The sequence below is a fragment of the Pangasianodon hypophthalmus genome, chromosome 28 (assembly GCF_027358585.1).
Source record: "Pangasianodon hypophthalmus isolate fPanHyp1 chromosome 28, fPanHyp1.pri, whole genome shotgun sequence".
NCBI lineage: Eukaryota > Metazoa > Chordata > Actinopteri > Siluriformes > Pangasiidae > Pangasianodon > Pangasianodon hypophthalmus.
The window spans coordinates 16,051,749-16,079,248 of NC_069737.1; the positions used below are offsets into that span (position 1 = coordinate 16,051,749).

Here is a 27,500-nt window from a genome sequence, read left to right on the forward strand (position 1 = left end):
TTCCCTTTTGAGCCTGGTTCCTCTCAAGGTTTCTTCCTCATATCATCTCGGGGAGTTTTTCCTTGCCACCGTCGCCACTGGCTTGCTCATTAGGGATAAATTCACAGTGATAAATTTAAATATTTACAATATATTTTTGTGAATCCATTTATTTTCTGTAAAGCTGCTTTGTGACAATGTCCATTGTTAAAAGCGCTATACAAATAAAATTGAAGTGAATTGAATTGATACACGTCCCTGTCGATGATGACGCCGTTTTTATCCTTTGAAATATTTGTCTCATGTAGAGCGCAGTAGTACAGGCCCTGATCTGCTTCTGTGACGTTCTTAATCAGCAGATCGTGTGTGTTGCTGGAGTCATTAAACACAAACCAGTAATGTGGAACAACACCAACGGGTATTTCAGTGCGGCCCCAATCTTTACTCGAGAACATGAAACGAGGTTGATTTTGATGTGAGCAGTTTCTAAACCACACTGGATTAAATCCACTTTTCCTACCACAGTCGCAGTAGAGAGTGACGTCGTCTCCTCGTCTGACTCTCATCTCCACTTCTGCTCCAGAGATCCTCTTCTGACTGGAGAACACAACACCTGCAACACAACATCACACTTTACATTACACTAAGGAGGGTGTACAAACTTCTACACAACCCTAGTTCAGTCTCAAAACACACTTTGGAAATGTAGAAAGTGTGTAAAAGTTAAATGTGACTTACACACGAGAGCGATGAGAGCGACTCTTGATGTCTCCATCTCAGACACTGGTGCTGAGCGGCTCGTGCTGCTGAAGCTCTTTCATGCGGTTGTGTGTTCTTTAATCTGATTGGTCCACGTCAGTGGAAAACTGCTCTCTCGCTCTCTCTAGCAGCTCATTGGTTGCGGTTAAACTGTGATGTTTAGAAAACATATGTTGTTTTTTAGACAAAGTGATCTCGTGTAAATTCTTGGGTAAGAGAATAAAGATTAACTTTCTTATAATGTAATTAAATTTTATTAAATAAAAGTTTTTAATACAGTTATTTAAGGCATTAAAGAACATTTAAGTTCCTCTATCCCGTGTGTGTTTTAGCTGATCCAAGATCAGTGTCTCTGTTATTAATGGCTTTGATCATTTGACTTCTACAGTGTAAAGCTGATGTTAGATCAGTAAGTAAAGATGCACAGGAAGTGGCTTTAGCTGCCAGGGCCTGAGAGAACAGAGCATAGATTCCTGTGTGCATGTACAGAGGGGTGTGTGTGTGTGTGTGTGTCTGTGTATGTGTGTGTGTGTGTGTGTGTGTGTGTGTGTCTTGTGGTTGTGTGTTTCTCAGAAAATGAAAGGTGTTTTGGTTCTTTGTATTTCTGAAGTGACCGTCTCTAACCACAAAAGTTTCCATTCTCTCTCTCTCTCTCTCTCTCTCTCTCTCTCTCTCTCTCTCTCTCTCAATCTCTCACTCTGTGTGTGTATGTGTGTGTGTGTGCATGTGTGTGTGTGTGTGATGCAGAAGAAATAGGACCACATGAAGTGTTAAAATTGTTACACAGACAGGTATTGCTCCTGTTGTAGCTGACCTTTGACCTCAGTTAAAAGCATCAGTTCTGTCTCAGTGCTTCTGTAGCAGCAGCAAAACTGTTCACACACTGTTCACTCACCAGCACTAACTAATGTTTAAATCAGATCCTGGATCAGTTTTATCACTTTAACCAGCTCTATATGTTCAGTCTGCACAGTGAAGGACAGATCTGAGATCAGTGATTACAGGAGGTGTGTGTGTGTGTGTGTGTGTGTGTGTGTGTGTGTCCTGAGCTGCAGGGCCTCACTGTGGGTTTCCTGTCTTGTTGCTCACACACTCTCAGTGTTTAAGAGAAGAGGAGAGATTTTAATAATATTTATATTAGTATATTAGTTATATTCTAATATTTATTAATAGTTGTTTATATATAATAACTGTTTTAATAATCTGATATGTTCACTAACTATTTTAGTAAGACATGTCATGTGTGTATGTGATATCAGTGTTTGTGCACATACAGGAAGTGAGAGTGTGTGTGTGTGTGTGCTTGAGGTTCAGAAGTGTATTGAACTCATTGATCCTCTGTAGTCTCAAGTTGAAGGTAAAATCCCACAAGCAGTAACTTTATTTGGACGTACTGCAGGTTCTGTGTTATACATTATTCAGACATGAACCTTTTTTTTCTTTTTTTTTCCATTCACACATTTTTCACATCAGCAAGAATACGACAGTAAGCACTTAAACTTCATTTCACTCTGGATGATTAATGTCATTAAGGATGTAAAAACAGTTTATCAAAATCATACACTGTGATGTAATACACATTTCATTAACGCCTCCTCAGCATCCCTCAGTTCTCTCAGTTCTGACCTCTGAATATGTGCTGAAATCAGAGTGCTGAACTCTCTTCTTCTTCCTCTTCGTCTTCTTCTTCTCAATGTTCTGGATGTCCAAAGCGGCGTAACAGACCTCATCTTCTCCAACCTCATCACATCTCCGAGTCGTCCTTTTGTCACTTCCTGCCAGATCAGCTTTGGCTTTTGCTGTGAATGAAATAAAGCCATCTTAAAGTAGTGAAACAATTTGCTAAAGATTATTGAAAGCTGTCTGTCTGAAGCCACGCCCCAAATACTTAAGATAAAATGCCTAAATGCTGATCAGAGACAGTGTTAGTGATTAGAGCGAGTGTGTGAGTACCTTTAGTGGTGTTTGTGCAGAGGCAGTACACACAGAGGAGAGGAGTGAGGAGAGGAGAACACACACAACACACACACTGAACACCAGCTTCCAGCTAACACTCGGCTCTGATACACTCGGCTCACACACACTGCGACAGGGTTCTGCTGAGGAACACACACACACACACACACACACACACACACACACACACACACACACACACACACACACACACTGAACACCAGCTTCCAGCTAACACACGGCTCTGATACACTCGGCTCACACACACTGCGACAGGGTTCTGCTGAGGAACACACACACACACACACACACACACACACACACTGAACACCAGCTTCCAGCTAACACTCGGCTCTGATACACTCGGGGTCGGGGTGCTTGGAGAGAGAGTTAAGCATGGAGAGACCTTCTCTGATGAAAACACATAATATTTCAAAATATCAGCAAAGACAATAAAACTTGAGCAATAAGTGAGTGAAGGAATTATCAGACAATCTTACCGAGTAGAGAGAGTCGAGTGGATCTGTTTCCGTAATGATACACGTCCCTGTCGATGATGACGCCGTTTTTATCCTTTGAAATATTTGTCTCATGTAGAGCGCAGTAGTACAGGCCCTGATCTGCTTCTGTGACGTTCTTAATCAGCAGATTGTGTGTGTTGCTGGAGTCATTAAACACAACTGAGTAACGTGGAAAAGCACCATGCATCAAATCTTCACTTGAGATCATGAAACGAGGTTGATTTTGATGTGAGCAGTTTCTAAACCACACTGGATTCAATCCGTTTTTAAAAACACAGTCGCAGTAGAGAGTGACGTCGTCTCCTCGTCTGACTCTCATCTCCACTTCTGCTCCAGAGATCCTCTTCTGACTGGAGAACACAACACCTGCAACACAACATCACACTTTACATTACACTAAGGAGGGTGTACAAACTTCTACACAACCCTAGTTCAGTCTCAAAACACACTTTGGAAATGTAGAAAGTGTGTAAAAGTTAAATGTGACTTACACACGAGAGCGATGAGAGCGACTCTTGATGTCTCCATCTCAGACACTGGTGCTGAGCGGCTCGTGCTGCTGAAGCTCTTTCATGCGGTTGTGTGTTCTTTAATCTGATTGGTCCACGTCAGTGGAAAACTGCTCTCTCGCTCTCTCTAGCAGCTCATTGGTTGCGGTTAAACTGTGATGTTTAGACAAGCATGAGATGAACAAACCTCACCTGTCTTTGCAGTCTGTTGCTTTGTTGTGTGAGAAAATAGGACACCAGATTAGTCCTAACTTCAGCAGGTCAGGTGTTTTGTCTGGTGACTTCAGATCGTGCCAAAAAACAAAAAAACATATGTTTGTTTTTTAGACAAAGTGATCTCATGTAAATTCTTGGGTAAGAAAATAAAGATTTACATTCTTATAATGTGATTAACTTTTATTAAATAAAAGTTTTTAATACAGTTATTTAAGGCATTAAAGAACATTTAAGTGCCTCTATCCCGTGTGTGTTTTAGCTGATCCAAGATCAGTGTCTCTGTTATTAATGGCTTTGATCATTTGACTTCTACAGTGTAAAGCTGATGTTAGATCAGTAAGTAAAGATGCACAGGAAGTGGCTTTAGCTGCCAGGGCCTGAGAGAACAGAGCATAGATTCCTGTGTGCATGTACAGAGGGGTGTGTGTGTGTGTGTGTGTGTGTGTGTGTGTGTGTGTGTGTGTGTGTGCGTGTTAGTGTAAGTGTTTGTTTTGGTTGGTCTTAGAAAGTGAAAGGTGCTTTGTTTCCTTGTATCCATGAAGTGACCATCACTATCCACAGAAGCTTCCGTGTGTGTGTGTGTGTGTGTGTGTGTGTGTGCGCCCTGAGCTGCAGGGCCTCACTGTGGTTTTCCTGTTTTGTTGCTCACACACTCACAAGGTTCAAGAGAGGAAAAAAAAAATTATCTGCGTTGTGTGTTTGTGTGTGTGTGTGTGTGTGTGTGTGTGTGTGTGTGAGAGTGCATGTACTGTTATGTTTGTATGTGATGTGTTTTGACGTATAAGAAATAATAAGTGTGTGTGCTTCAGGTTCAGATGTGTATTGAACTCAGTGACTCGATTAGTATCATGTTTATCGTAAAATCTTGAAAGTGTTCATTTTATTTTCTTGGACAAATTTTAGGTTCACATGATGCACATCAGTGCTTCTTTTCTAAAGTTTTAAATTAAGCAAGCTGTGGTAAACTGTACTCTTAGCATACAGGAAACTAGAAGTAAAAAACTATGACTCTGCTATTCCTCCATGGTCCACTAGCTCAGGGTGCGATCATTACTACTGGCACGAGGAAGTGACTGATGACCCCAAAGGTCTACTAACTCTATGTCTGATCTACTACAACAATCACAGGACACATAGTGGCAATTTCACCTAACCAGTCCTCCTACTGGCGTGTTTTTGGAAGTCAGGAGGAAACCGGAGAACCTGGAGGAAACCCATGTGCACTCAGGCAGAAGAGGTGTAGAAACTTCACACAGACAGTAACTTGAGCTCTGGATCGAACCGGAGAAGTTGGAGCTACTCGAAATCCTGCTGAAATGCATTAGCTGAGAGTCACTGAAACATGGTACACAAGCTGGATGGAACTCTCTGTTTCTGTAAAGACTTCTAACAGCTGAACAACGCGTTTAAGGCGACACTCCACCCTCCATCCTCTGTGAGGACCAGCCTTAAATACTTTAAAAATCACTCAGGGACACATGAATTGTGTTCATGTTCAGGCCTTAAAGATTATTCTATTCTTGTTACAATTACGATACACCTGCAAGGCTTCATCTGCGAACTTGATTGGACAAAAAAAATGCCTGTAAAAGCATAAATGTTCTTGATTGGTGTAGCAGAAAAGCATTCACCCTGTCACCTGGAGATCATGAGTTTGAGTCCCAATGATGCCACATCTATCCAAGGCTGGGAGTCATGAGAGCAAAGTTTGCAGTGCTCTGTGAATGGGAGGGGCATATTCTATCAATCATCCCTGTCAATCACTAGACAAACACGGGCGTCTGTGAGCTCATGTATGTGGAAGATGGCAGATAGCTCTTGTCTCCGAGTGTGTTACAATGCCCCGACGCAGCATGAGCAGCAGTTTGAAAATACACAGAGGTTAGTTCATGTGTCTCAGAAGAAGCATGTGTTAGCCTTCACAGTTAGTTAGCTGTCATGTGATAGGGTAGAGTTAGCTAGAGGGTGGGAAATGACAGGTGACCAGGGGGCAAAAAAAAAAAAAATTAGTAAGCAGTTGTATGTTTATATATTTGTGTTTTTATTGTTTCATTATCAGCAAAAAAAAAAAAATTCAAAAACGTATAAAAACATGTAAAACCTGTATATCAATTTTATTTAATTGATTGTTATTAAGGACATCAAAGATAGTATATCAAAACAGTTTATCAAATAATACACTGTGATGCAAAATACATTTCCGAATTCATTAACGCCTCCTCAGCATCTCTCAGTTCTCTCAGTCCTGACTTCTGAATATGTGCTGAAATCAGAGTGCTGAACTCTCTTCTTCCTCTTCGTCTCCTTCTTGAGCTTCTGGATGTCCAATGAGGCGTAACAGACCTCATCTTCTCCAACCTGCAGAGGATAAAAACACATCTGGAGTTCAGTGTTTGTAAAAGTTTCTAAAAGCTACAATATCTCATGTTATAGTTCATACAGTTGTTTGATATTTTTGTCTCAAATGTCAAAAGTTCAGCTGGTGCTCTGGAACATTTAGAAAAGTGTCTTACCTCATCATGTCTCCGAGTTGTTCTTCTGCTGCTTCCTGCTTCGACTTCTGCTGTGAATGAAATAATGTCATCTTAAAGGTGTAATCAGAGAATCTGGTCAAAGTTAATTTGAAGTTTCAAAATTTTAAATTTTTGAACAAATGCATCTGCTCTCTAATGCCACACCAGAACCACATAAACTAAAATGCCTAAAAGGTGGAGTTTTCTGAACTGACACACAAAATGATTGACAGGTGAGTAGAGACGCCTCCTTGATGGCGAAGAGAAGACTTAATTCCTGTTGTATTTAATGCTGAAACAGTGTTAGTGATTAGAGCGAGTGTGTGAGTACCTTTAGTGGTGTTTGTGCAGAGGCAGTACACACAGATGGAGGAGAGGAGTGAGGAGAGGAGAACACACACAACACACACACTGAACACCAGCTTCCAGCTAACACTCGGCTCAGATACACACAGCTCACACACACTGCGACAGGGTTCTGCTGAGGAACACACACACACATACACACACTACAGTTGACGCATTTTATTATTTGGGCTCTAATTTAGAAGGATGATCAAAGACAATAAAACCTTTGTCAGACTTTTACAAAATGAAAGAAACTACACAATCTTACCGAGTAGAGAGAGTCGAGTGGATCTGTTTCCGTAATGATACACGTCACTGATGATGATGCCATTGTTATCCTTTGAAATATTTTTCTCATGTAGAGCGCAGTAGTACAGGCCCTGATCTGCTTCTGTGACGTTCTTAATCAGCAGATCGTGTGTGTTGCTGGAGTCATTAAACACAAACGAGTAACGTGTAACAGCAACACGCATCAAATCGTTAGTCGACAACATGAAACGAGGATGATCCTTTTCTGAGCAGTTTCTAAACCACAGTGGATTCAATCCAACTTTCCAAACACAGTCGGAGTAGAGAGTGACGTCGTCTCCTCGTCTGACTCTCATCTCCACTTCTGCTCCAGAGATCCTCTTCTGACTGGAGAACACAACACCTGCAACACAACATCACACTTTACATTACACTAAGGAGGGTGTACAAACTTCTACACAACCCTAGTTCAGTCTCAAAACACACTTTGGAAATGTAGAAAGTGTGTAAAAGTTAAATGTGACTTACACACGAGAGCGATGAGAGCGACTCTTGATGTCTCCATCTCAGACACTGGTGCTGAGCGGCTCGTGCTGCTGAAGCTCTTTCATGCGGTTGTGTGTTCTTTAATCTGATTGGTCCACGTCAGTGGAAAACTGCTCTCTCGCTCTCTCTAGCAGCTCATTGGTTGCGGTTAAACTGTGATGTTTAGACACGCGTCAGAGATGCACAAACCTTTTTTTCTAAGTTTTCTGTTTGACACATTTTTTTATGATGAGGCTTTGATATTCGTGGTTGGTCAAAGCCAGTGGAACATAAACATCTTAGGGGTGGGACATATGACCTCATGACTGCCGTTGACTAACAAACACTTTTTCCATTCAAAACAAATACTTTTCAAACATTAGTTTTTGCAGTGCATATTCATATGGAGGATAAAAAAATTACTGCACAGAAAGTAGGAGTAATTTCCAACATAATTACAAAATTTTCAACTCCAACATAAGTGACATGTGACAGTCGCATAACCTTCATTCATGACAGAGCCGACTTACTCGTGCGTGTCTGATACCGCAGGGCTTCACTGTAGATTTCCTGTTTCAGTGCGCGTGTGTGTGTGTGTGTGTGTGTGTGTGTGTGTGCGTGTCTCAGAAATGGAAAGGTGCTTAGGTTCACTGTGTCTATGGGGTGACCATCTCTAACCACAGATGTTTCCATGACTCGTGTGCGCGTGTGTGTGTGTGTGTGTAGAAAGTGTGCGAAAGTACAAAATTATGATTTCAAGTTCACTGGATGACCTCTGACCTCTACTAAAATCGTAAAGTTTGTCTCAGTGTTTCACATGTTGTTCACTCATCAGCGCTATCTAATGTTTAAATCAGGTCCTGGATCAGTTTGATCATTTTAAACAGCTCTACATGTTCAACGTGTGCAGTGTAGAACAGATCTGAGGCCAGTGTGCAGTGTGTGTGTGTGTGTTTGTGTGTGTGTGTGTGTGTGTGTGTGTGTGTGCGTGTGTCCTAAGCTGAATAAAAGAATCTCCAAGTTTTAGGGTTTTTTTTTAATTATAATTAAATATGCAAATATTCAAAACATTCAGTACACTTATAACAATCAAAAAGTAAATTAAATATATTAATAGAAGGAACAACATTGAACTCACGATTGCAAATTTCACCAAATTTGTACGACTCATTTAGCAAGTTTCAAACAATTAAAATTTGTGCATTGTTTTTGGGAAATCCAACAACCTTCCCTTTAGCTCAATAAAATTTGTGTGAACTGTGATTTATAACTCCCCAAACAAAATCAAAATGTAACTTGTCAAAGAGACAAACAGAAAGCACAAATAAATAAATAAATAAATCTTTAAAAACCACGCAAATAAACTTTTTCCGGCTGTAAACACACTGCGCAGTGCAGACACGTCAGTTACCTGAAATTTCAGTTTAATAAACTGTTGCAGTAGAAATAAACGCTTACATGAACACTCTTAAACACTTAAGGGTGGTTCCTCTGTGGGAATCATTAGACGTTCTATGTAGAACCCTACAACAGAAACTTAGAATCCAGAAACCAAATAGAACCCATTTTTGGAGGCTAACAACTCTTAATTTTCCACTGAACCCTTAAAGAACCTTTGCAGAACCATTTTTTCTAAGAGTGTGTGTTTTATTGTGGTAAGTGTGTGGTACAAACTTCAAATTACTGCTCATTATTTTCTTCTTAATACCTAGAACCTGTCAGGAGTTTAACCAATTCTGTGGTATATATATATATATATATATAAAGTTTCCACCAGAGGAACACACAAGGAACCATTAAGGGTTCTAAAGGCCCTTTAATAGTCATGTTATATCCCTAAATTCTCCCTGTTCATGTAAAACCACAGGCTATTTTATATACCAATACTTTTGAAATGTTTAAGACTTTATTACATTTCATAATTCATACTGTATTTAAGTAAACAACTTCCTGTCCTGAACCTTATAACAATATCACATATTTGATGGTGAAACTCAACTAAAATAGTGCAATAAAGTAGTCACTAAAATAAAAAGACTTCCTCTTACAGCCATTGCTTATTAAATCATCTATAAGCCACTGTATGTAGATTAAAATGATGAAAGAATTCTGCTAGTTTTGTACTTTTAACTATGAATCTATGAATGTAAAACACAAACCCTAATTGTACGTCATTGCTTGTAAATATAAAGATTCTGTTTTGAAATTTAAATTGTAGAAACAAGAGGTGAAGTAACCATAGGAACCACAGAGTGGGTGGGGCGAGTGACACAAAAGTTGACCAGTTACTGAGTTTAACATTATGCAAATAAAATGCAAAGCCATGCGATGACTAAAAATGAGAGTAAGGAACGATGATACACTCTTTGCCTCGCTAATATTTTCCAAAGTTCTGTGGGCTTGAAGTGTTTTATGAACCCAAATAAATCAGCTAATATTTTCACCAAAAATGGACGACAATGATTGTGTTGGGTAAACATTATTTTTTGACAGTGATAAACTGCACAGATGCAATTTATACACGAGCCATTTCCCTCCAGAAATTTAATTTTTAACAGGAAGGTGACTGATGTCTGGTCAGAGTGGTGACTTTAGATACATCCTGTAGCTAGCTATGTAGTTTTAATGGCCAAATCACCACATCCAGGTGTTACCATGGCAACCGCTACTCACTCAAGAAATGACACACCCACTAGTGACCATTACAGAATTATGTAAACGATAGAAGTCTGCCATAACCCTTTTTAATTCTAACACCTGCAGCAATGCAAAGCAACAAAGTAGTTGGAAGTTTTTTTTTATGGTTGCTGGCAAACAACAGCATAGGAGGTGAAGTTAACCTTCAACAGACAAAACTTTGAACAAATAAAAAGCCCAGGTGACTACCAATGGGAGTGAGGAACAGTAATACGCACCTACTGTTGCAGTAGGTTCTTGATTAGCTAGACTAGCTATTAATAATAACCTGCCATACAATTACAATTCATATACATCAAGGGCATGATCAAATCCTGCCAAAGATCAAATGACCAGGTAGCATCTGGTGGGGCTTTTACACATTTTTGTTTATAGTTGTAAAAAACATACTCTACATATTTGCCAAGCGCTGAAGCAAGTTTGGGAAAAGAACCCAATTTACTAAGTCCCTGATTTTTAACACCACCACCAATGATATGGTGTTCATTTGGCAAAGCTTGCAATAAGGATACCAACAATTAGTTTCAATATCACCTAGAGACAGTGAAGGTATTTCCTAATGCATTCAAACCAGGGTTTAAGTCTAAACTTACACTAATCCCTTGAACATTATTAGGTCTTAAGTCTACGAAATCTTGTTATAATGATTCAAACTCACAGCTTCTGTAAACCCCCTTGTGGATGTTCTCGTTTTGAGTCTTTATCTTTCTCCTTATCTTTCTTTTTCTTGAACAGATTCTTGAGCTTTAAGGATTTCTTGCCTTTGTCTCCACTACGGGATTCTGCTGATGAGAGATTTCCAGATTGAGTAGAACTGCTGCCATCACTGCTCACAAGGCTTTGGGAGGAGGTGGACATTGAGGGCAGTGAGACAGGATGGCTGAGATCTCCAGGACTGGTCACATTTACAGGGTTCTGATAAGACTTCTCTAAAATACCATCATATACTAGATGGCTAAGGGGGTCCGAGGGTGGAGTCCAGAGCATTAGGGAGTCAATTGTAAGGTCAGGTTGGCTGAAGCGACCTGGGTCTGGAGCTACAAACTCATCTCTGGATATCTTTGGTCTGACAGTCTCCACAGGCATGTCTAACACATCTTTCTGGATTTTATCTATGGGTGTGTCCAAAGTATTGTCTGGCCTGACATCCCGGAACAGACTTTGTCTCTCTGTGACAACATCACGCTCACCTCTAGAGAGCTTCATGGATACAGCATTGTCCCTTCTGTCTCTTAAAGACATTCCTCGCTGGTTTTCCATTGAACCATCCAAGTTATCTCGTGCCTTTTTCCTAAAAGTGCAATCTATGGAAACAGCTCTAAACAGCTTTCCCTTGTCCATGGACAGACTTAGATTATCTCTGAGCACACTTCTGTAAAATTGTTCTTTGGGCAACTCTTTATTGTCTCTTACCTTTACTCTTTGTCCATCCACTGAGACTGAGTCTTCATGCCCATCTCTTAAAGGGCTTGTGGAAGTAGCGTCTAAGTGTTTGTCCTTTAACAGTGTATGTCCCTTTTGAGTTTCCTCTTTAAGCATTAATCTTGGAGCAATGTCCATCTCTACATCAAAATCTTTACCTGCATCTCCACTTTGGATATCTGTCACACCTTCATCTTTTGTCATCTTTTTCGACAGGCTCTCTCCTGAGGGATCCTTCCTTTCTTTAAAAAGTCTCTTTGGTGGCAGACTGCCCACATTTAACTCAGCATTATCCATGAATCTTATTCCAAGGTAAGGTTCCATGGGGGAATCCAATTTCTCCTGGGTGGACAGTCTAATAGAAGAATAACTAGTATCTAGTGGTAAACTCCTAGGAATCTTCTTGAAATCAACAGGAACCTCAGGTTCCTTTATAGACAAAGGACTCACCAATGTTTCTGCAGACACCACAGTTTCCTCTCTGGATATCTTTCTGGCTTGGGAGTCGACTTGAAGTTCTTCATGTAAAACTTTTCTAGAATCACCCCTTACAGGATACCCAAGTTCCTCTCGTGATATCTTGCGCAAGGGACTGTTCGCTTGTCCATCAAGTGGAATCTTACTTGTGACACTATCAGAGAAAAGGTCCAAGTTGTCACGGTATAGTTTTCGAGGTGAAGTATCCAATCCAGGGCTGGTGTACTTTATTCCAAGAGTGGGTCCAATGGGATCAGGATCAGAGGCTGTCTCTAGACACTCTCTATAATACAAGTAAAGGAATTTAGAATATATTGATGTTTTGCAATATTCTTCATTTACAAGTGAGAAAAACAAACCATAAAAATGCAGACCATGCAAAATGTATTCTCTAGTAATATCAGCACAGCTAAACCTACAAATTACAGATGCTACAGTCAAGATCAATTAACCAACCAACTTAAATTTACCAATCAAAATCAGTCAACCATCCTCTACAATAAAAACTTACTGTTTCACAATAGCAGGGAAAATTATTCCTTCCCCTTCCTCCTCGCCATACCGAGGGAGCGGAGGCCGAATCGGGATTAGAAGATCAGGATCAGGTGACAGAATCACAGGTGACTGGATGATATGACCGCTTCGACGAGAACGGACGAGCGCTCGAGGAGAAAGCTTGAGAGGAGTAACTGTGACTGTAGATAAGACAAATGCAAGAAGTGATAGATGAGGTGAGATACTCTGGAGTTTTCCTTCTAATTTACAATTACATTAATGGCATTTGGTAGATGCCCTTAACGAGAGCGACTTACGGAACTGACAGGACATTACATTTGACATTTATCTTGTATATACAACTGAGCAGTTTAGAGTTAAGGGCCTTGCTCAAGGGCCCAGTAGGTGCAGCTTGGTGGTGCTGGGATTTGAACTCCCAACCCTCCGATCAGTAGTAAATGTTGACCATACTCACCAGGAATTTTTTGTGGTATCATGGAAGCTATGCCATCCTCCATGTCATCAATGCCTACAGGAATTTGGAAGGAGGACATGGTGGCTCTTGGCAAGACCATCCAGTTGGGGTCAGGGTACAAGGTGGCTGTGAGGCTGGGCAGTCCAGCATTGTTCATTACAGCAAATCCACACAACAACTCGATCTGCTGCCACCTGTGCAGGCGTTCTTGCAAACATGCCGTCACCTCTGCTAGGGCATTTCTGTTTCCAAAAACATTAACAGACTCCATATTAATTATTAATATTACCCCCTAAGATTTCTGTTGTTCAATAATTCCCTATGTATTCCTGTCAGTACCATGGTCCCTCTCTATTGTCCATACACGGCAATAGAGTTTAACCAAAATTCCACACTTTTGTACCATAGTACGATACCATCATGCAAGGTTTTCGATAAACCTTCAGTACTGTCCACTTGCCAACAAAATTTCCCCATTTTATTCCTGCCATAAATATACAGACACAAAAGTTCCCTCTCTTATATTCTTACTTGGCCTGTAAGATCTTGTGGTCCACTTGATCTAAAGAGGAACTGTGTGCCACATGGAGGGTACCAAGAACAGAACTTCTCTTCTTCTTAATTCTCTCTGCCTTGAGAGACCACCAAACAAGAACACAACAACAAATACATGCACACACTGGGCATAAGGTATGAGAACTTAGAAAGAAAGTAGCATGGCAAAACTTAAACATGAACATAAGATCTACCAAACCAAGCACCACAACTCTTATTAACTTGTAATCTAGATAGTCTCCAAATGCTAAATTACAATGTAGATTGTGTTGGTACCTCATCCTTGGCAGTGGCCAGCTGCTGTTCTGCACTCTGCTTTTTGATGTTGTAGTACTGCATCTCCACCTCATGTGTGAGTTGCAGCCAGAGCTGCAAAGACTCCGGCACTGACCAGCTAGCCTGCATGTCCTGCTCCGCCTTCTTCAGCGCCCCTCGAATCTGAGCGCGACATGCACAGATCACACACTCCTTCAAGGCTGTTTAAGAACCTTTGGGGACCCTAAGTGACATCCTACTGGCTCACCACCACCTCTCAAGTTGCACAAGGGGGCCTCTGTGAAAGCTTGAAACATGGTAACAACTACGGGCTCAGTGTCCCTTATCACTAAAGTATACTATTATTACAAAAAAAAAATCCTGCATTCCTAGACTCCTGGGAGTCTCGGGGGTCCTAAGTGGCCACTTACAGCTAGAAATGACCCTGATCTCCTTCCATGCCAGTCTTTGCTTAGTCAGTTTGCATGTAAATTATGCTGAGGAAAGCACTCACCTGTTCAAGTTCTTCCTCAGCATATCTCAGGCGGCTTAGTTCACCGACAGCACCCTTGCGAAGCTCATGGAGCCGGTTGGCCTCCTCTTGAGCTCCCTGAATCTCATCCCTCATCTTCTCCTCTAAAAACTGCTTCTCCACTGCTACCGTACGCTTCTCCTCCTGGGCCCGCTCCAGCCTGGGCAAAAGAAAATGATGTTATTAACTGTTAAGTTCTATCCAGCTCCTGTGACCATATGCTTAGCTAGTGTGTAGCAATTGGGAGGGACTTAGCTGGAAGAAAATCAGATAACATGTTTTTAAAAAAATCATTGATCTTTAAAAGGTGCTCGCATACCCACGACCAGAGGGATTCTCAAGCACTGGAAGAGGTTTTTTTTGTCTACTTACATTCATAAACATTTTTTTAACCATAATTAATGTTACAATACTACTGGTATTAAATCCAAAAAACTGGCCTGGATCAGTAGGACATCTATTGCTAATTATTTCCGAGGTTAGGTGATGGTGAAACACTAGAGTAGACAGTGATGACTCACTGCTCCTGCAGGTCTCGGAGACTCTTCTCAGCTCTCTGTAGACTCTCCAGATCCTTCATCATTTTGGAAATGTGCTCCTTTGATGCTTTGTTCTGCACCTGAGCGAACCAGCAGCCACCCAACCCCATCACTACCGACACGATGAGTAGCAGGTCCTTCATCCAGTTGTGAGGTGGACCTGGAGAAAAAAAAGGGATGGATAGAACATAACACAAGTCCAGCCAATTGGATCTTCTCACAGCTAACTTGTTTCTCAATTCTAGTGCAGTACTGTGGTCATACAAAATTTCTATTTTTTGCTCTAGCATATCTGATTTGACCTTCAAGATACCTGATAACTAATAGAGGAAAATGAGGACAAACCCTGAAATTCCAAGATAGTATTCACTAGGTATGACAGATGAAGTGCGTCAGTGGCTAAAGTTAGAAGGTGCTCAATGCACTTAAATATGATCAGAGCTATATTTGTAAATGACATTAAAATAGCTGATGGTGTTAATGGCCAAACCTGCTACTCACACCTCAACTCATGTTTAATGAAGAATGATATGATACCAATGACCGACCAACTCCCATAGCCCCTACTCCACATTACCCCATACCTCTGGCCGTCACCCAGGAGTTGAGATGTTGTTTCAGATAGGAGTAAATTGGGTTTATATTACTAGAAGTCTCATCCACAAGTAAATCTGGGACCACTTTGTGTTTCATACTGGTGTTTCTGTGAGGTTGATCTTGGTGTTTATATGAGCTTGAGTTTGATTGCGATGTTTGTGTGAAGTTGAGCTTGGTGTTTTTATTAGGTTGAGGTTGATCTTGATGCTTCTATGTGGTCAATCTTGGTGTTTCTATGAAGTTGACTAATCTTGGTATTTTTCTGAGGTTCAACTTGGTGCTTCTACGAGTTTAAGTTGATCTTGGTATTTCTGTGAGGTTACTTGTAGTGTTTCTATGAGCTCAAGGTTGAGATTGGTGCTTCTTTGAGTTCAAGCTTTATGTGTCTATGTCTTGTCTTGACTTAGTGTTTCTGTGAGTTAAATCTTGTTTTCATTTCACCAACACATGCAAGTTGCCTCAAGTTGTAATCATCTACAGCTGCTTAGGTGTTTTATCACGTATCAAAAACATGATATATTGTAATGAATAAACACCATGCTTCTGGAACTCTGGATGTGTGGCTGATAGAAATTTGAGCTTTAAGTCTTGACCTCTAATTACAAGTACACACGTGTTGGTGGTCCAAACAGCACGACATCTAGTGCCTTGAGCTTCAGCTTGTGTTTGTGCTGCTGGTCCTGGATTTTCAGGTAGGTGCTCATGAATGATGGTTCATTGGACGCAATCCTAGAGAAAAATCACAATTTCCACAACCAAAAGTCATACAATTATCCACTTAATAATACAATCCATCAGCCATGTTGCTACATTAGTGTTGCACTGAAGCTATCCGAAGAACCCTCGAGGAACCCCCTTTTTTCTACAAGTGTATGATAATTTCAGGTGTAAAGCAGGCCTCTGATTGGTTGTTCTCACCTAGGCAGTGTGTTTCCATTGACACGTAACTCTTTAAAGTTCTTCTCATATTGCGGCAACTCCACAAACTCTCGCAGCCAGCGCAGCACATCCTCCTGCGTCCAGTTATGAACTGCGAGAGCGAGAAACACACACATAATATTCACTGTCCACTAGCTTAAATATCATGGATTGCTGCAAACACACACACACACACACACACGCACACACCTTCTGAGGACTTCCAGCCTCTCCAGAGCTCCTCCACGGTGATGTGCTGGTCCTCTCTGTGCAGTTTACTGTGTTTATTCGTCTGCTGCTGCTGCTGCATATCTTCAATAATGAACTACAGGCATATGACACACACACACACACACACACACACACACACACACACACCACCACCACCACCACCACAACAGGTTAGTTATATCATCTCAGGTTAGATATATCATATCATCTGCACATATACCACACACAACCACAGAGACAAACACAGGTTATTTAAAATGTTTGCTACATGTTCATCCATGGTTCTCAAACTTTTTTTAGTCCAAGGGCCCCTTTGTGGATAGCGTCACTGCTGTCATCCCCCAAACACACGCATACACACACACACACACACACACTCACACTCATTGACCAACATATATGAGACGTTAACTTCTGATAACTTCTTGTCATTCTTTTCTAGATTTAACTAAAGCAGATTTAACAAATTAATTTTTAAAAATAATGACAAAAGAGAGATACAACTGGATAAATGAATGCAGTGTGTGTGTGTCTGTGTGTGTGTGTGTGTGTGTGTGTGTGTGTGTGTGTACAGTCTTGGAATGTGTTCTGTGTTGTAACCGGAGACTCCATGAGACTCCATCTTAGGCACGTCCTTCATCTGCCCTGGACACCTGATCCGCATACACACACAAACACACACACGCACCCACACACAAACACACACACACACGCACACACACACACACACATACAGTGTCCACCATCACACTGACCTACATCAACAATTTTAACCAGCTCCCTAAATCCACTACCTCCTAATGGTTGTTACAAGTAGAACCCTTCTTAGAAGCCACAGAACCCCTAAAGAACCCTTTCTTCAAAGCGTGGAACAGGACCATTTAGCTAAACGTTAATCTCCTGACAGGTTCTAGTTATTAAAATAATGAGCAATAATTGGCAGTTTGTACTGCACACTTACCCAGTTAATACACACACCCTTAGAACAAAAGAGTTCTTTAAGAAACTATAAAATAGAAAATAGATTTCTTAATTAGCTTTGTTAATAAACATTACACCACTGTGCTGCTGAATTCTGGATTCTGATTGGTCAGAATGTGTTGATTATTTTTCTATTACAGCAGCTCTGACAGTAGTGCAGGATTATATTAATGCGCTCGTTCTAATACGTTATCGTTTCTATAGTAACAGCTCATTCACAGGGACGTGTACAGTGGACGCTCCATGTAACGGGATTCTAATAATCAGTGATATGGTGAAGCTTTCTCCAAAGTAACGAGCTGTTTATTTTACATTTATGGAAGGAGTCTCCAGTGTCAGCGCTTTGTAACAGTCAGAGGTGAAGCTGTAACTTAAAGTTTTCCCACATCTTCAGGACAGAGGAGTTTACTCTTTGCGGTTTCTTGGTAACATGAGAAGCTGTGTTTTTTTTTGTCTTATTAACTTTAAAGAGAGGCTCGTCAGCAAACGATTGTTTATAGCTGTTATAACGTAAGTGACAACAGGAACTAACTTGTTTCCAACATTAAATGCAACTATAAATGAATTTAAAAAATAATGCGTCATTTTGTAATTATAATTTTTAGCAAATTAATAATTATACATGGCCGCTGTATAACATTTTTCAGTATAACCATCTCTCTCTCTCTCTTTCTCTCTCTCTCTCTCTCTCTCTCTCTCTCTCTCTTGCTCTCTCTGGTATTTACCTCCACACTCTCCTCCACTTCGATCCCTCCATCCTGATCGTCGTCCATCTCCTGGTGGATGTGACGCAGCGCCTCCAGGCTGTAACGATCCGCCTCCGTCACACACGGAGGACTCACCTGCTGACACACATCTGGGGTCAGAGGTTACAGATGAGGGTCAATAAGCAGCAACGGTCATTAGCATATTAGCATAAGTGATAAACACTTTATCCTGGTCAGGGTTTCGGTGGATCCGGAGTCTATCCCGGGAACGCTGGGAGCGAGGCGGGAATACACCACAGGGCAATGCTTCACTACCATATCACCTGGGAAATTTATTCCCTAAACCAGGTGAATTTAAGACACACCCAAAAATCACCATCCTCTGAATCCTGAACTCTACAGCAGCCATATTCAGCCTGCATCTTAAATCATTACGCCCTAATTTACGATTTCTAATCAACCAATTCATCGTTCAAATCATTCTGCAGATACACAGAATCAGAAGTCTATAAAATGAAATGTTATTGATTTTTATTTTCACCATTTCTTTAAAACTAGCAGCGCTCACCTGTGATGGTTTGAGTCTCCTTCTGTGCAGGTTCAGGAGTGCTAAAGCTAAAGCTAAAGCTAAAGTTCAAGCCACAGCTGATTAGCAGCACTGCAACAGGATGTCCGAGCATCATCATCAATTCTTCAGCCACAAATCAGCAGATCAGCAGATCAACAGATCAGCAAATCAGCAGATCAGCAAATCAACAGATCAGCAGATCACAGATCAGCAAATCAACAGATCACAGATCAGCTCTCAGTCCAGCACACAGCCTCCAGAGCTGCTCCAGAGATTTCTTTCTTTCTTTTATATCTGCAAGCTCCTGAGAAGTTCAACAACCATGAAACCAAATTTAACTTTATAGTAGCTTTTTATAATCTACTCCAATCCGCGAGACGCGCTTTATTCTTATTTATTTATTTATTTATTTATTATCACCTTACAGTAACAGACAGAACGTTATGCTGAACGACTCTCTAAAACAAACTAAGAGAATTTTGAAAGTGTCATTAGAAGCCGCACACTTTTCTGCAGCAGCTGTTATGTAATATTCAGTAAAAATAGAAAGTCTCGAGCGGTTCTCACAGCGCGCGAGCATAAATCACGTCACATGACATGTATGACTTTTCTATAATAATGTATTTATATCGCTGCATCTAAAGATAACTTTATGTTGTTGTTTTTTAGTTTGAATAACTGTTGTAAACTGTCATTGGAAAGGCGCGAGCGTGAAGAACAACAGAAGGAATAATAAAGGAAGAAAAAAAAGCGACTGCAAGAGCAGATGTATAAGAAATGGCTGGATTTCGGCGCTGATCCTCACACAGGCAGAAAGATCACATCCCTCTCACAGCTCAGGGGATTAAATCATTTCCGTGTAGAAGTCTGTTATTCCTTCACTCCGCGCGCGCGTCCGGTGAAAGATGTTCAGAGTAAAAGTTGCCCGTGTGACAGACAGGAGCTGCTTTCTCGGTGTGTTTGCTGTAAATGCGGCTGTAAATCCAACACACGCGTCTCCTCAGCTTCTCATCGCAGATCCAAACGCGCTCTGTTCACCAGGGACGCGCTCTGATCACCGGGGACGCGCTCTGATCACCGGAGACGCGCACTGACTACCGGAGACGCGCACTGTTCACCGGTAATGCGCACTGATCACCGGGGACGCGCACTGATCACCGGTAACGCGCACTGATCACCGGAGACGCGCACTGACTACCGGAGACGCGCACTGTTCACCGGTAACGCGCACTGATCACCGGAGACGCGCTCTGTTCACCGGTAACGCGCACTGATCACCGGGGACGCGCACTGATCACCGGTAACGCGCACTGATCACCGGAGACGCGCACTGACTACCGGAGACGCGCACTGATCACCGGTAACGCGCACTGATCACCGGGGACGCGCACTGACTACCGGAGACGCGCACTGATCACCGGGGACGCGCACTGACTACCGGAGACGCGCACTGTTCACCGGTAACGCGCACTGATCACCAGGGACTCGCTCTGACTACCGGGGACGCGCTCTGATCGCCAGGGACGCGCTCTGATCACCGGAGACGCGCTCTGATCACCGGGGACGCGCTCTGATCACCAGGGACGCGCTCTGATCACTGCCTCTGATTCAGATTCCAGGTGTTGGGATTCAGTAGAGTCGATTCCACGAGTCGATTCCACACAATAATTCTCTAGAGACAGGAAATTCTGCTTTTGTTCATTTTTTTTTTAATCGAAGAGAAGTTTATTTCACAGTACTGTGATGAACAACAGAAGTCTTCCTTTAACCAGACACCCACAGACACACACACACACACACACTGTTTTAACATACTGAGCACAGAAACACAACCGTAACCCTACACTCCCTAAAGGTTCTTTGGTTGTCCCTCTAGTGGAACATTTCTAAAGTGTTTCTTCATCTAAAGGGTTATAAAAGTAGAACCCTTTTAGGAACCTAAGAACCTTTCATTTTCAAACGAACCCCTAAAGAAAGCTTAGAAACCCCCCCCCCCCCCCCCCTTTTTTTTTTTTTGCAAGAGTGTGCACTGTAAAGGGTTCTACCGTTGAGTCTCTGGAGGAAAACCTAAAGGTTTGATGGAGAACTCTATACAACTGTTCCTAATTAGAACTCTCTTATGAGAATTTAGAAAACAGCACTTTATATATACTCATAAAAACTCATAGAACCCTTTTAAAGAAACTAAGAACACTTAATTATCCACTGAACTTTTAAAGAACCCTTGAGGTGTCACATGACTCGGACCCGAATGTCCTAACTTAAAACTTTAATTGTAACACATGGGTTTAAAAATAAACTTTTTTTAATTAGAGTCTGTTCAAAACTAAATACATACACTTTCCAGACATTGCACTGTCCTCATAAACAATTCCAGTCCCCACAGGTACAGAAACACGAGTATTTCATGGTAAACACACACACACACACAATTAAAGTGTTTCTAATGAACTGCTTGCATTAGCTCTGAGTCACACACTTTTCTCTGTATGTTAAACTTTCAAATATACACACTCACTATGTTTTTTAGAAGCCTTATACTCATAGACCCGCGCGCACACACACACACCCTTTCTTCCTAGACTCAGGATTAAATTTAGAATCCTATCGTATTAACCAAGTCCATGATTCATGTTCGTAGAGGAGCAGATACACTGGTTCAGGTTACACCTCAACAACTCCGTCTGGCCTGAAAACACAACAGGTGTGTGTGTGTGTGTGAGTGTGTGTGAGTGTGTATAGAGAGCTGTCATTAACCTTTGACCCTATGAGCATGCACAACTGACAGGTGTCTGTCATCAGTGTCACATTTCGAAATCTCTTTCATGTTTAGCCGAGCGCCGAGTGAGCTGCTCGAAGTGCACTCAGAGTGTGCAAGTGAACGACACTAGGCCACTTGACATGACATCAGCACCAGCTGACACTGAAGCTCCGCCCCCCTCAGCAACAGATCAACATGGAGAACTCTGCATTCACATGGGTGGCAGTTTCCATGGTTTCCATTTACTCTACAAATCCAGCCAGAAGTGAGCTACTCTGCAAATCCTGAATCCAGATCAGTAATTGCTAATTAGTTGTTGCTAAAATAAATCACTCAGTACCAGCAACTGGGGAAAAGAACTGCATTAGTCTCTATCTCTCTCTCTCTCTGTTGCTTCTCATTGGCATAAAATTAAACTCTGCTTGCCCCGCCCACTTACCTGTTCGCTCCGCCTCCTGGTGCTGTAGATGGCCAGATCTGATTAAAAATTGTCCTTGCCCTTTCGAAATATGCTAGAATTATTCCCTAGTGTTCTTATTAGAGCGGCGGCCATTTTAAGGCTGTGTCCCAAATACAAACGAGTGTTACCTTTTCCTCAGGGGTTCTCTGAATAATGAAATGTTCCACTTAGAACCCTCACTGATCAGGAAACACACTGGTGTGGAGATTCACCTAGAACTTTCAAAGCTTCCCTTCAAACGGACTTGTAATTTCAGAAAATGACACGAGCGGTTTCTCCCAGGCGAAAAACTTCTAAATTTTCTACAAGTGCATGTTCTAGGGCACAGATTCCCAACCCTGGTCATTAAGAACCCTCTGTTCTGAATATTTGTAGTGTTTTCCTGCTCTAACAGAAGTGAGGTGTGTGTGAAGGACAGGAAGTTCTCCAGGATCAGGGCTGGGAACCTGCATACTACACGGCTAGAGTTTAGGGCAGAACCTTAAAATGGCTGTTGTTCTAGTGAGAACACTAATTACACAACGGTAACTTCAGGTCAGAATGCACTGAACTGAAATCCAGAACATTCCCAAGAAAGCTGAAGTGCTGTTTACTGATTTATTTCTAGCTAACTAGCATGTTTATTAGCCATCTAAATAAAGTAACAGTCAGAGAAATGAAACTCAAACACAATCATCTGTTAAGTATTTTATTGCTCCACTGACGTCGACTCGATCCCTCGTCTAATGGTCATTAGTGAACTTCACTCGAGAGGATAAAGCGATAGAACCGCACATAAGGTGGCAGCAGATTAGAGAAATGGAACACAGCCTGGGTTTATGCTGATAATGACGTGTATTGCATCCATTACAGTATTTAAGTGAGGCTACAGATGCACTGGCCCTTCAGAGCGATAGCACTCATAACGTCCCGAGTGGAAATAGCGCAAACAGTCCGGACTCTTGGCTTATAGCACACACCAAAAAATAAAAAAATTAAAAAATTACCGTTTATGAGTGATCCGAGATGTTTGACAAATCTAAGTGGCAAGGTTTTGGCAAAGGACGTTTAACGGCATTTCATCAGAGAACTGTTTCGCTTATCTTTGATCGTTAAGGCAAGTACAGTGGCACAAGTGAAAAATAATTAGCTCATTAAATAAGAAAACGACAAATCAGCATGATCCTGAAAAAGTTCATCAGTCTGCTTTAACCTAAATGTAGTCGATCAGCCGAGACACGTTCGGTGTGTTTGCTCCTGGAGCAACGTGGATAAAATAGCTAACAAAATAACAGGTAAATCTCCGCCTCTGACCACGCCCAGTTCTTTAGACTGGTTTAGGATGCAGTGGGACTTCCTGTCATCTATAAACATGGTCTGAACTTCACACGAAGCTGGAAAGTTACAGAGGCTGCCATTCTGAACGCACTTCAAGATGCCGCTTAGGATCCGCCTCCTAGAATTTGATGACGTAATTGTAGATGATTTGAACTTAAATGTGTAGAAAGGGCTGATGATATTCAGAAATTAATTTATGAGAAAAAAAAACATCATGGAGCTTAATGACGATGCTTGAAATGACTATCCGAAGATTTGTTCGTGGACGGAAAGACTTCGCGTGAGACGGAGTTGCTTTACTTGTTAGCAAAACTAAAATGCAAACATTGCTAATCGACTGTTTGATCCTTTGCCATGTTATTTCTTTCATAAAAAAGGCTTTGAGAGAATATCTTCGGAAGACTATTGCTGCATTCCAGTACAGTTTTAAACACACCCCTGTTGAGTGAACTAGCTAAATTGATAATTAGCTAGCTGAGTAAAGTTGTACAAGAGGAGTTGAAGGAATAAAATGTTAGTTTTGAAATGTTTTGTTGCCCGTTTACACTTCAAAGTTCTTAAATTTCATCTATAAAGAATCATCATGGCTGGAGGCTCTCATCTGAACCAAGCACCAGCCGCAGCAGTTGATCTCAAAGAAAGAATTCAAAGAAGAAAAATATGGAACCATGCCACCATATTTGTGGATAATTCCCCAGGAGCCCATCTGGGGAAGTGGCTAGGGGACAAGGGCATGTCAGGAACGCTACTGGAGCACAGCCTAATAAAGCAACTGGAGAAAATAACACTGAAAATGTCATGACCTTCAAAAACATTGACCTCTAGGTTTGAAAAGAGTTTGAGAGTGGTGATGAGATGGGGGTTAGATTTCTCATAGGCACAAAGGGTTCGTTTCAGCTGCCACAAAAATGATCTTTCATGACGGAGGAGAAAAAATAAACAAGAACAGAGGAAGATATATCAACAAAGTGCACAGATTCTGGACGCATTTTTCAGTTCGTAGGTGATAAGAGCCCTCAATCACAGGGTGCTTCCTTCCTACACATGACCAAACACACCAAATCAAATTGGCCTGAAAGCAAAAACAAAACAAGAAGAAGAGCACACTGTTTCACAAGAAAATGCCCTTTCTTACAAAAAGCAATGCATATGCAGCTGGGCTGAAAACAGACAAACAAAAAGAAGCACAAAGACTAAGGGGGAAAAAAAACAAACAAAAAAAGAGCAGTAGGCACATTAACACTCGATTTGAACCGAGTCTTTACACCTCAGTTTTCCAGTCGTGTTCACACAAACCTGTCCATAAAGGCAGACATTCAGCTGAACTCTACTTCAAGGTTGGATAAATTCCGCAACTGTACACAAACGATAGATGCAATGATGCTCTTGTTGGAAATTTTCATCTTTCCCCCCAAGTTTCAAAGCCCTAAAACACTTTGCTTCACTTGGACACACAACATTTTGTTTCTTTCTGCTCCTCTTATCCTAAAAACGACTGGATTAAAGTTTCAGGATCAACCTGCTTCACTCTTCAGAGCTCGGAGCTGGAAATGTGGCTCATGGACTTCTATATTTTCTGAAAGTTCTGTTCCTGTTTCGGATTTTCCAAGTTCAAACTACAGCTGTTTTTTCAGTCCTGGTTCTGCACCAAACAAGCATTTTCCTGAGTTCTGGACTCGACCTGTTTGCTATTTTCCAGGTTCTGAGCTCTAAACTGTTTTGAGTTAACCAAGTTGAGTTTTAAACTCAAAACGTTTCCGTGTCTGAATTTTGGACCATGTTCCAGTTTCCGGATTCGACATATTTTACAAGTTTTGAGGCTGGATTCCACCTGTATTGTGTTATTCTATCCTGGAACCGAACTATTTTACGTTACTGAGTTCTGGAACAAATCTGTTTTACAGTTATGAAATCTGAACTGCACTTTTTCAGAAGTTTGAACATAAATCAGTTCCGAAACCCTGTTTTACATCTCCAAGTTTCCTGGCCCAGGCTGGTTTAGCATTTGAGTCTTCGATCTGTTTTGTGTATTCAGAGTCACAGACTTCTGGACTCAACCTGCGTTGTGCTCCTGGATTCGGAACCACAAACTGTTTTACCGTTATACTAATCTGAACTGTACCTGTTTCACCTTTCTGAGTTTTGAAACTAAACTCTTTGTTTTGCATTACAGGGTTCTGGACTTAACCTGTTTTGCATTGCTGAGTTCTGGACCAAATCTGTTTTACAAAATCTGAACTGCTCCTGTTTCTTCGCCTTTCTTTAAGGTTAACTTGGGTTTGAACCTAATCCATTTGTCAATTCCAAAATCCAGACTCAACTTGTTTTGCAGTGTCGTGTCGTGTCGTGGATTCGTCCTGTTTTGCATTAACGAGTCCAGGCCGTGAAGTGTTCTGTGTTCTGGTCTCAACCTGTTTCGCATGGACGGACCAAATCTATTTTGCATTTTCCCACAATACTGGACTCTAATCCAAAATCCAGACTCAACTTGTGTTGCATTTCCGAGTTCTGGACTCGAGTTCCAGATAATTAGTGTGCGAGATGACCGTTAGCTAGAGCGTGTGCAGGGAAATCATCAAATCATCATTTTCTGAAAATAAACTGCGCAGGGGGGAGAGAGAGAGAGAGAGAGAGAGAGAGAGAGAGAGAGTGTAAAAGCACTGAATCGGTACTTTTACAACTTATTGGAAGTAAAAATTTCACCCCACCTTGGTGTTAAACATATCAGGGTAAAGTCTCCATACTGCGTCATGGAAGCTTCGATACTATCACGAACTCATTTTTAATAATTTAATCAGAGCCGGGTTTACTGAAAGCATCACGGTGATGATCAGGATCGCTAACGAAAGCCTCTGAAGCAATGATCACTACTTCGTGCTCTTGAGATCGAGAGGTCTAAGTGCATTACTCAAGCTGTTGTGAGTGGGAAGATGATTTTTTTTTTTTTTTGCCAATAAGAAGGGGCAAAAACGGCTGGGGCAGTTTGTAATTGCTCAGACGATCACTCAATGGCAGGATGAGTCAGTTAAAGCTTTTGTGTGTTTAAAAAAAAAAAAAAAAAAAAAAAAACGAGTGTAAAGCCACCTTCTCCCAAATCACACGCACAATATTACACTTCAGTTTAGGAAACAAAAAACAGGGCAAATATACATGATGTAAAAACAGTATTACAAAAGAAAAAAAATGTAAAAACGCTGGTACAAGTCCAGAAAATTTAAGGCAGTCGCCAAAGAGGATTAAAAGGCAGCTATGACAAAGAGCTCAGGCGATTAAAACCGCGTGAACCTTTTCTTTTTTTTTTTGCTTTTTTTTTTTTTTAACTTCCGAGCACAAATGCTCATGAGAAATATACAAAACTATTTGGTAACAAAAGGTTACTAAATGTTATAAAACTGAGAAAAAAAAAAAGGTGAAAAATGTACCTTAGCTAAAGCTTATAAAATTATACATCAATAAAAAATAATAATAATATTCCTTGGTCCTTGAAAACTATATTACTATGTGATAACTTTTTTTCTTCCACGTCGACGCATCGGAGCCCTTCTGACGGAGAATTTTCTTCACCTGTGTTTTTACGGGTTTGGCAAAGCCATGATTAGTTTCGTTTTATTTCCGTGAAAGAAAAAAAATGGAGAAAAGAGACGGTCTTGAGTTTGATTTTTCTCTCAGAGTTTCATCCATTCTGCAACATCGTTGTCCTTTTTTGGAGAATCTGAAAGTTGGCGTTTTAATTTTGCCCTTCAGCACCACACACACACACACACACACACACACACACACAGGTTAGGACACGGACATGGCTGAGGAGGAAGAGGACGATGAAGAAACACCGCCGGTTGTTGGGAATCCAGCCTGACTGTCGATCCTCGACTGCAGCATAAGGCCCGATGAAGATGATGATGAAGACAAAGAGGAGGATGAGGAGGATGATGAGGGCG

General features: G+C 41.3%; 3 protein-coding genes and 2 long non-coding RNA genes across 8 annotated transcripts in view; all 5 read right to left on the minus strand.

Annotated features, from left to right (window-relative positions):
• Positions 1-225: 225 nt before the first annotated feature.
• On the minus strand, positions 226-873 carry LOC117596338 (uncharacterized). Its single transcript, XR_004577476.2, has 3 exons — positions 718-873; positions 500-592; positions 226-351 (listed from the first exon to the last, which is right to left on the minus strand). It is a non-coding gene; the product is annotated as an uncharacterized LOC117596338 (long non-coding RNA).
• Positions 874-2,089: 1,216 nt separating this feature from the next.
• LOC117596388 (uncharacterized) lies at positions 2,090-3,924 on the minus strand. Its single transcript, XR_008301202.1, has 3 exons — positions 3,707-3,924; positions 2,692-3,581; positions 2,090-2,537 (listed from the first exon to the last, which is right to left on the minus strand). It is a non-coding gene; the product is annotated as an uncharacterized LOC117596388 (long non-coding RNA).
• Positions 3,925-6,006: 2,082 nt separating this feature from the next.
• LOC128317672 (uncharacterized) lies at positions 6,007-8,442 on the minus strand. 2 transcript variants are annotated; one of them, XM_053231141.1, is made up of 5 exons: positions 7,579-8,442; positions 7,070-7,453; positions 6,785-6,931; positions 6,454-6,500; positions 6,007-6,298 (listed from the first exon to the last, which is right to left on the minus strand). In XM_053231141.1, the coding sequence occupies exons 1-5, from the start codon at positions 7,613-7,615 to the stop codon at positions 6,161-6,163; spliced, it is 753 nt and encodes a 250-aa protein (XP_053087116.1). In that variant the 5' UTR covers positions 7,616-8,442; the 3' UTR covers positions 6,007-6,160. The 2 variants fall into 2 exon arrangements, with proteins under 2 accessions (XP_053087116.1, XP_053087115.1); XM_053231140.1 differs by having other exon boundaries at positions 6,454-6,503.
• Positions 8,443-8,620: 178 nt separating this feature from the next.
• Positions 8,621-20,139, minus strand: stim2a (tromal interaction molecule 2a). 2 transcript variants are annotated; one of them, XM_034301050.2, is made up of 12 exons: positions 19,025-20,132; positions 18,475-18,605; positions 16,748-16,862; positions 16,538-16,649; positions 16,233-16,348; positions 15,005-15,182; positions 14,466-14,643; positions 13,973-14,134; positions 13,673-13,773; positions 13,142-13,383; positions 12,683-12,866; positions 8,621-12,454 (listed from the first exon to the last, which is right to left on the minus strand). In XM_034301050.2, the coding sequence occupies exons 1-12, from the start codon at positions 19,140-19,142 to the stop codon at positions 10,927-10,929; spliced, it is 3,165 nt and encodes a 1,054-aa protein (XP_034156941.2). In that variant the 5' UTR covers positions 19,143-20,132; the 3' UTR covers positions 8,621-10,926. The 2 variants fall into 2 exon arrangements, with proteins under 2 accessions (XP_034156941.2, XP_053087114.1); XM_053231139.1 differs by lacking the exons at positions 8,621-12,454; positions 12,683-12,866; positions 13,142-13,383; positions 13,673-13,773; positions 13,973-14,134 and adding an exon at positions 14,151-14,258 and having other exon boundaries at positions 19,025-20,139.
• Positions 20,140-22,919: 2,780 nt separating this feature from the next.
• rbpja (recombination signal binding protein for immunoglobulin kappa J region a) overlaps positions 22,920-27,500 on the minus strand; it is a 9,051-nt gene continuing 4,470 nt past the window's right edge. For both annotated transcript variants that reach the window (XM_034301098.2, XM_034301097.2), the window contains exon 11: positions 22,920-27,500. This exon is cut by the window's right edge and continues 215 nt beyond it. In XM_034301098.2, coding sequence (XP_034156989.1) covers positions 27,346-27,500 — 155 coding nt within the window. In that variant the 3' untranslated portion in view covers positions 22,920-27,345.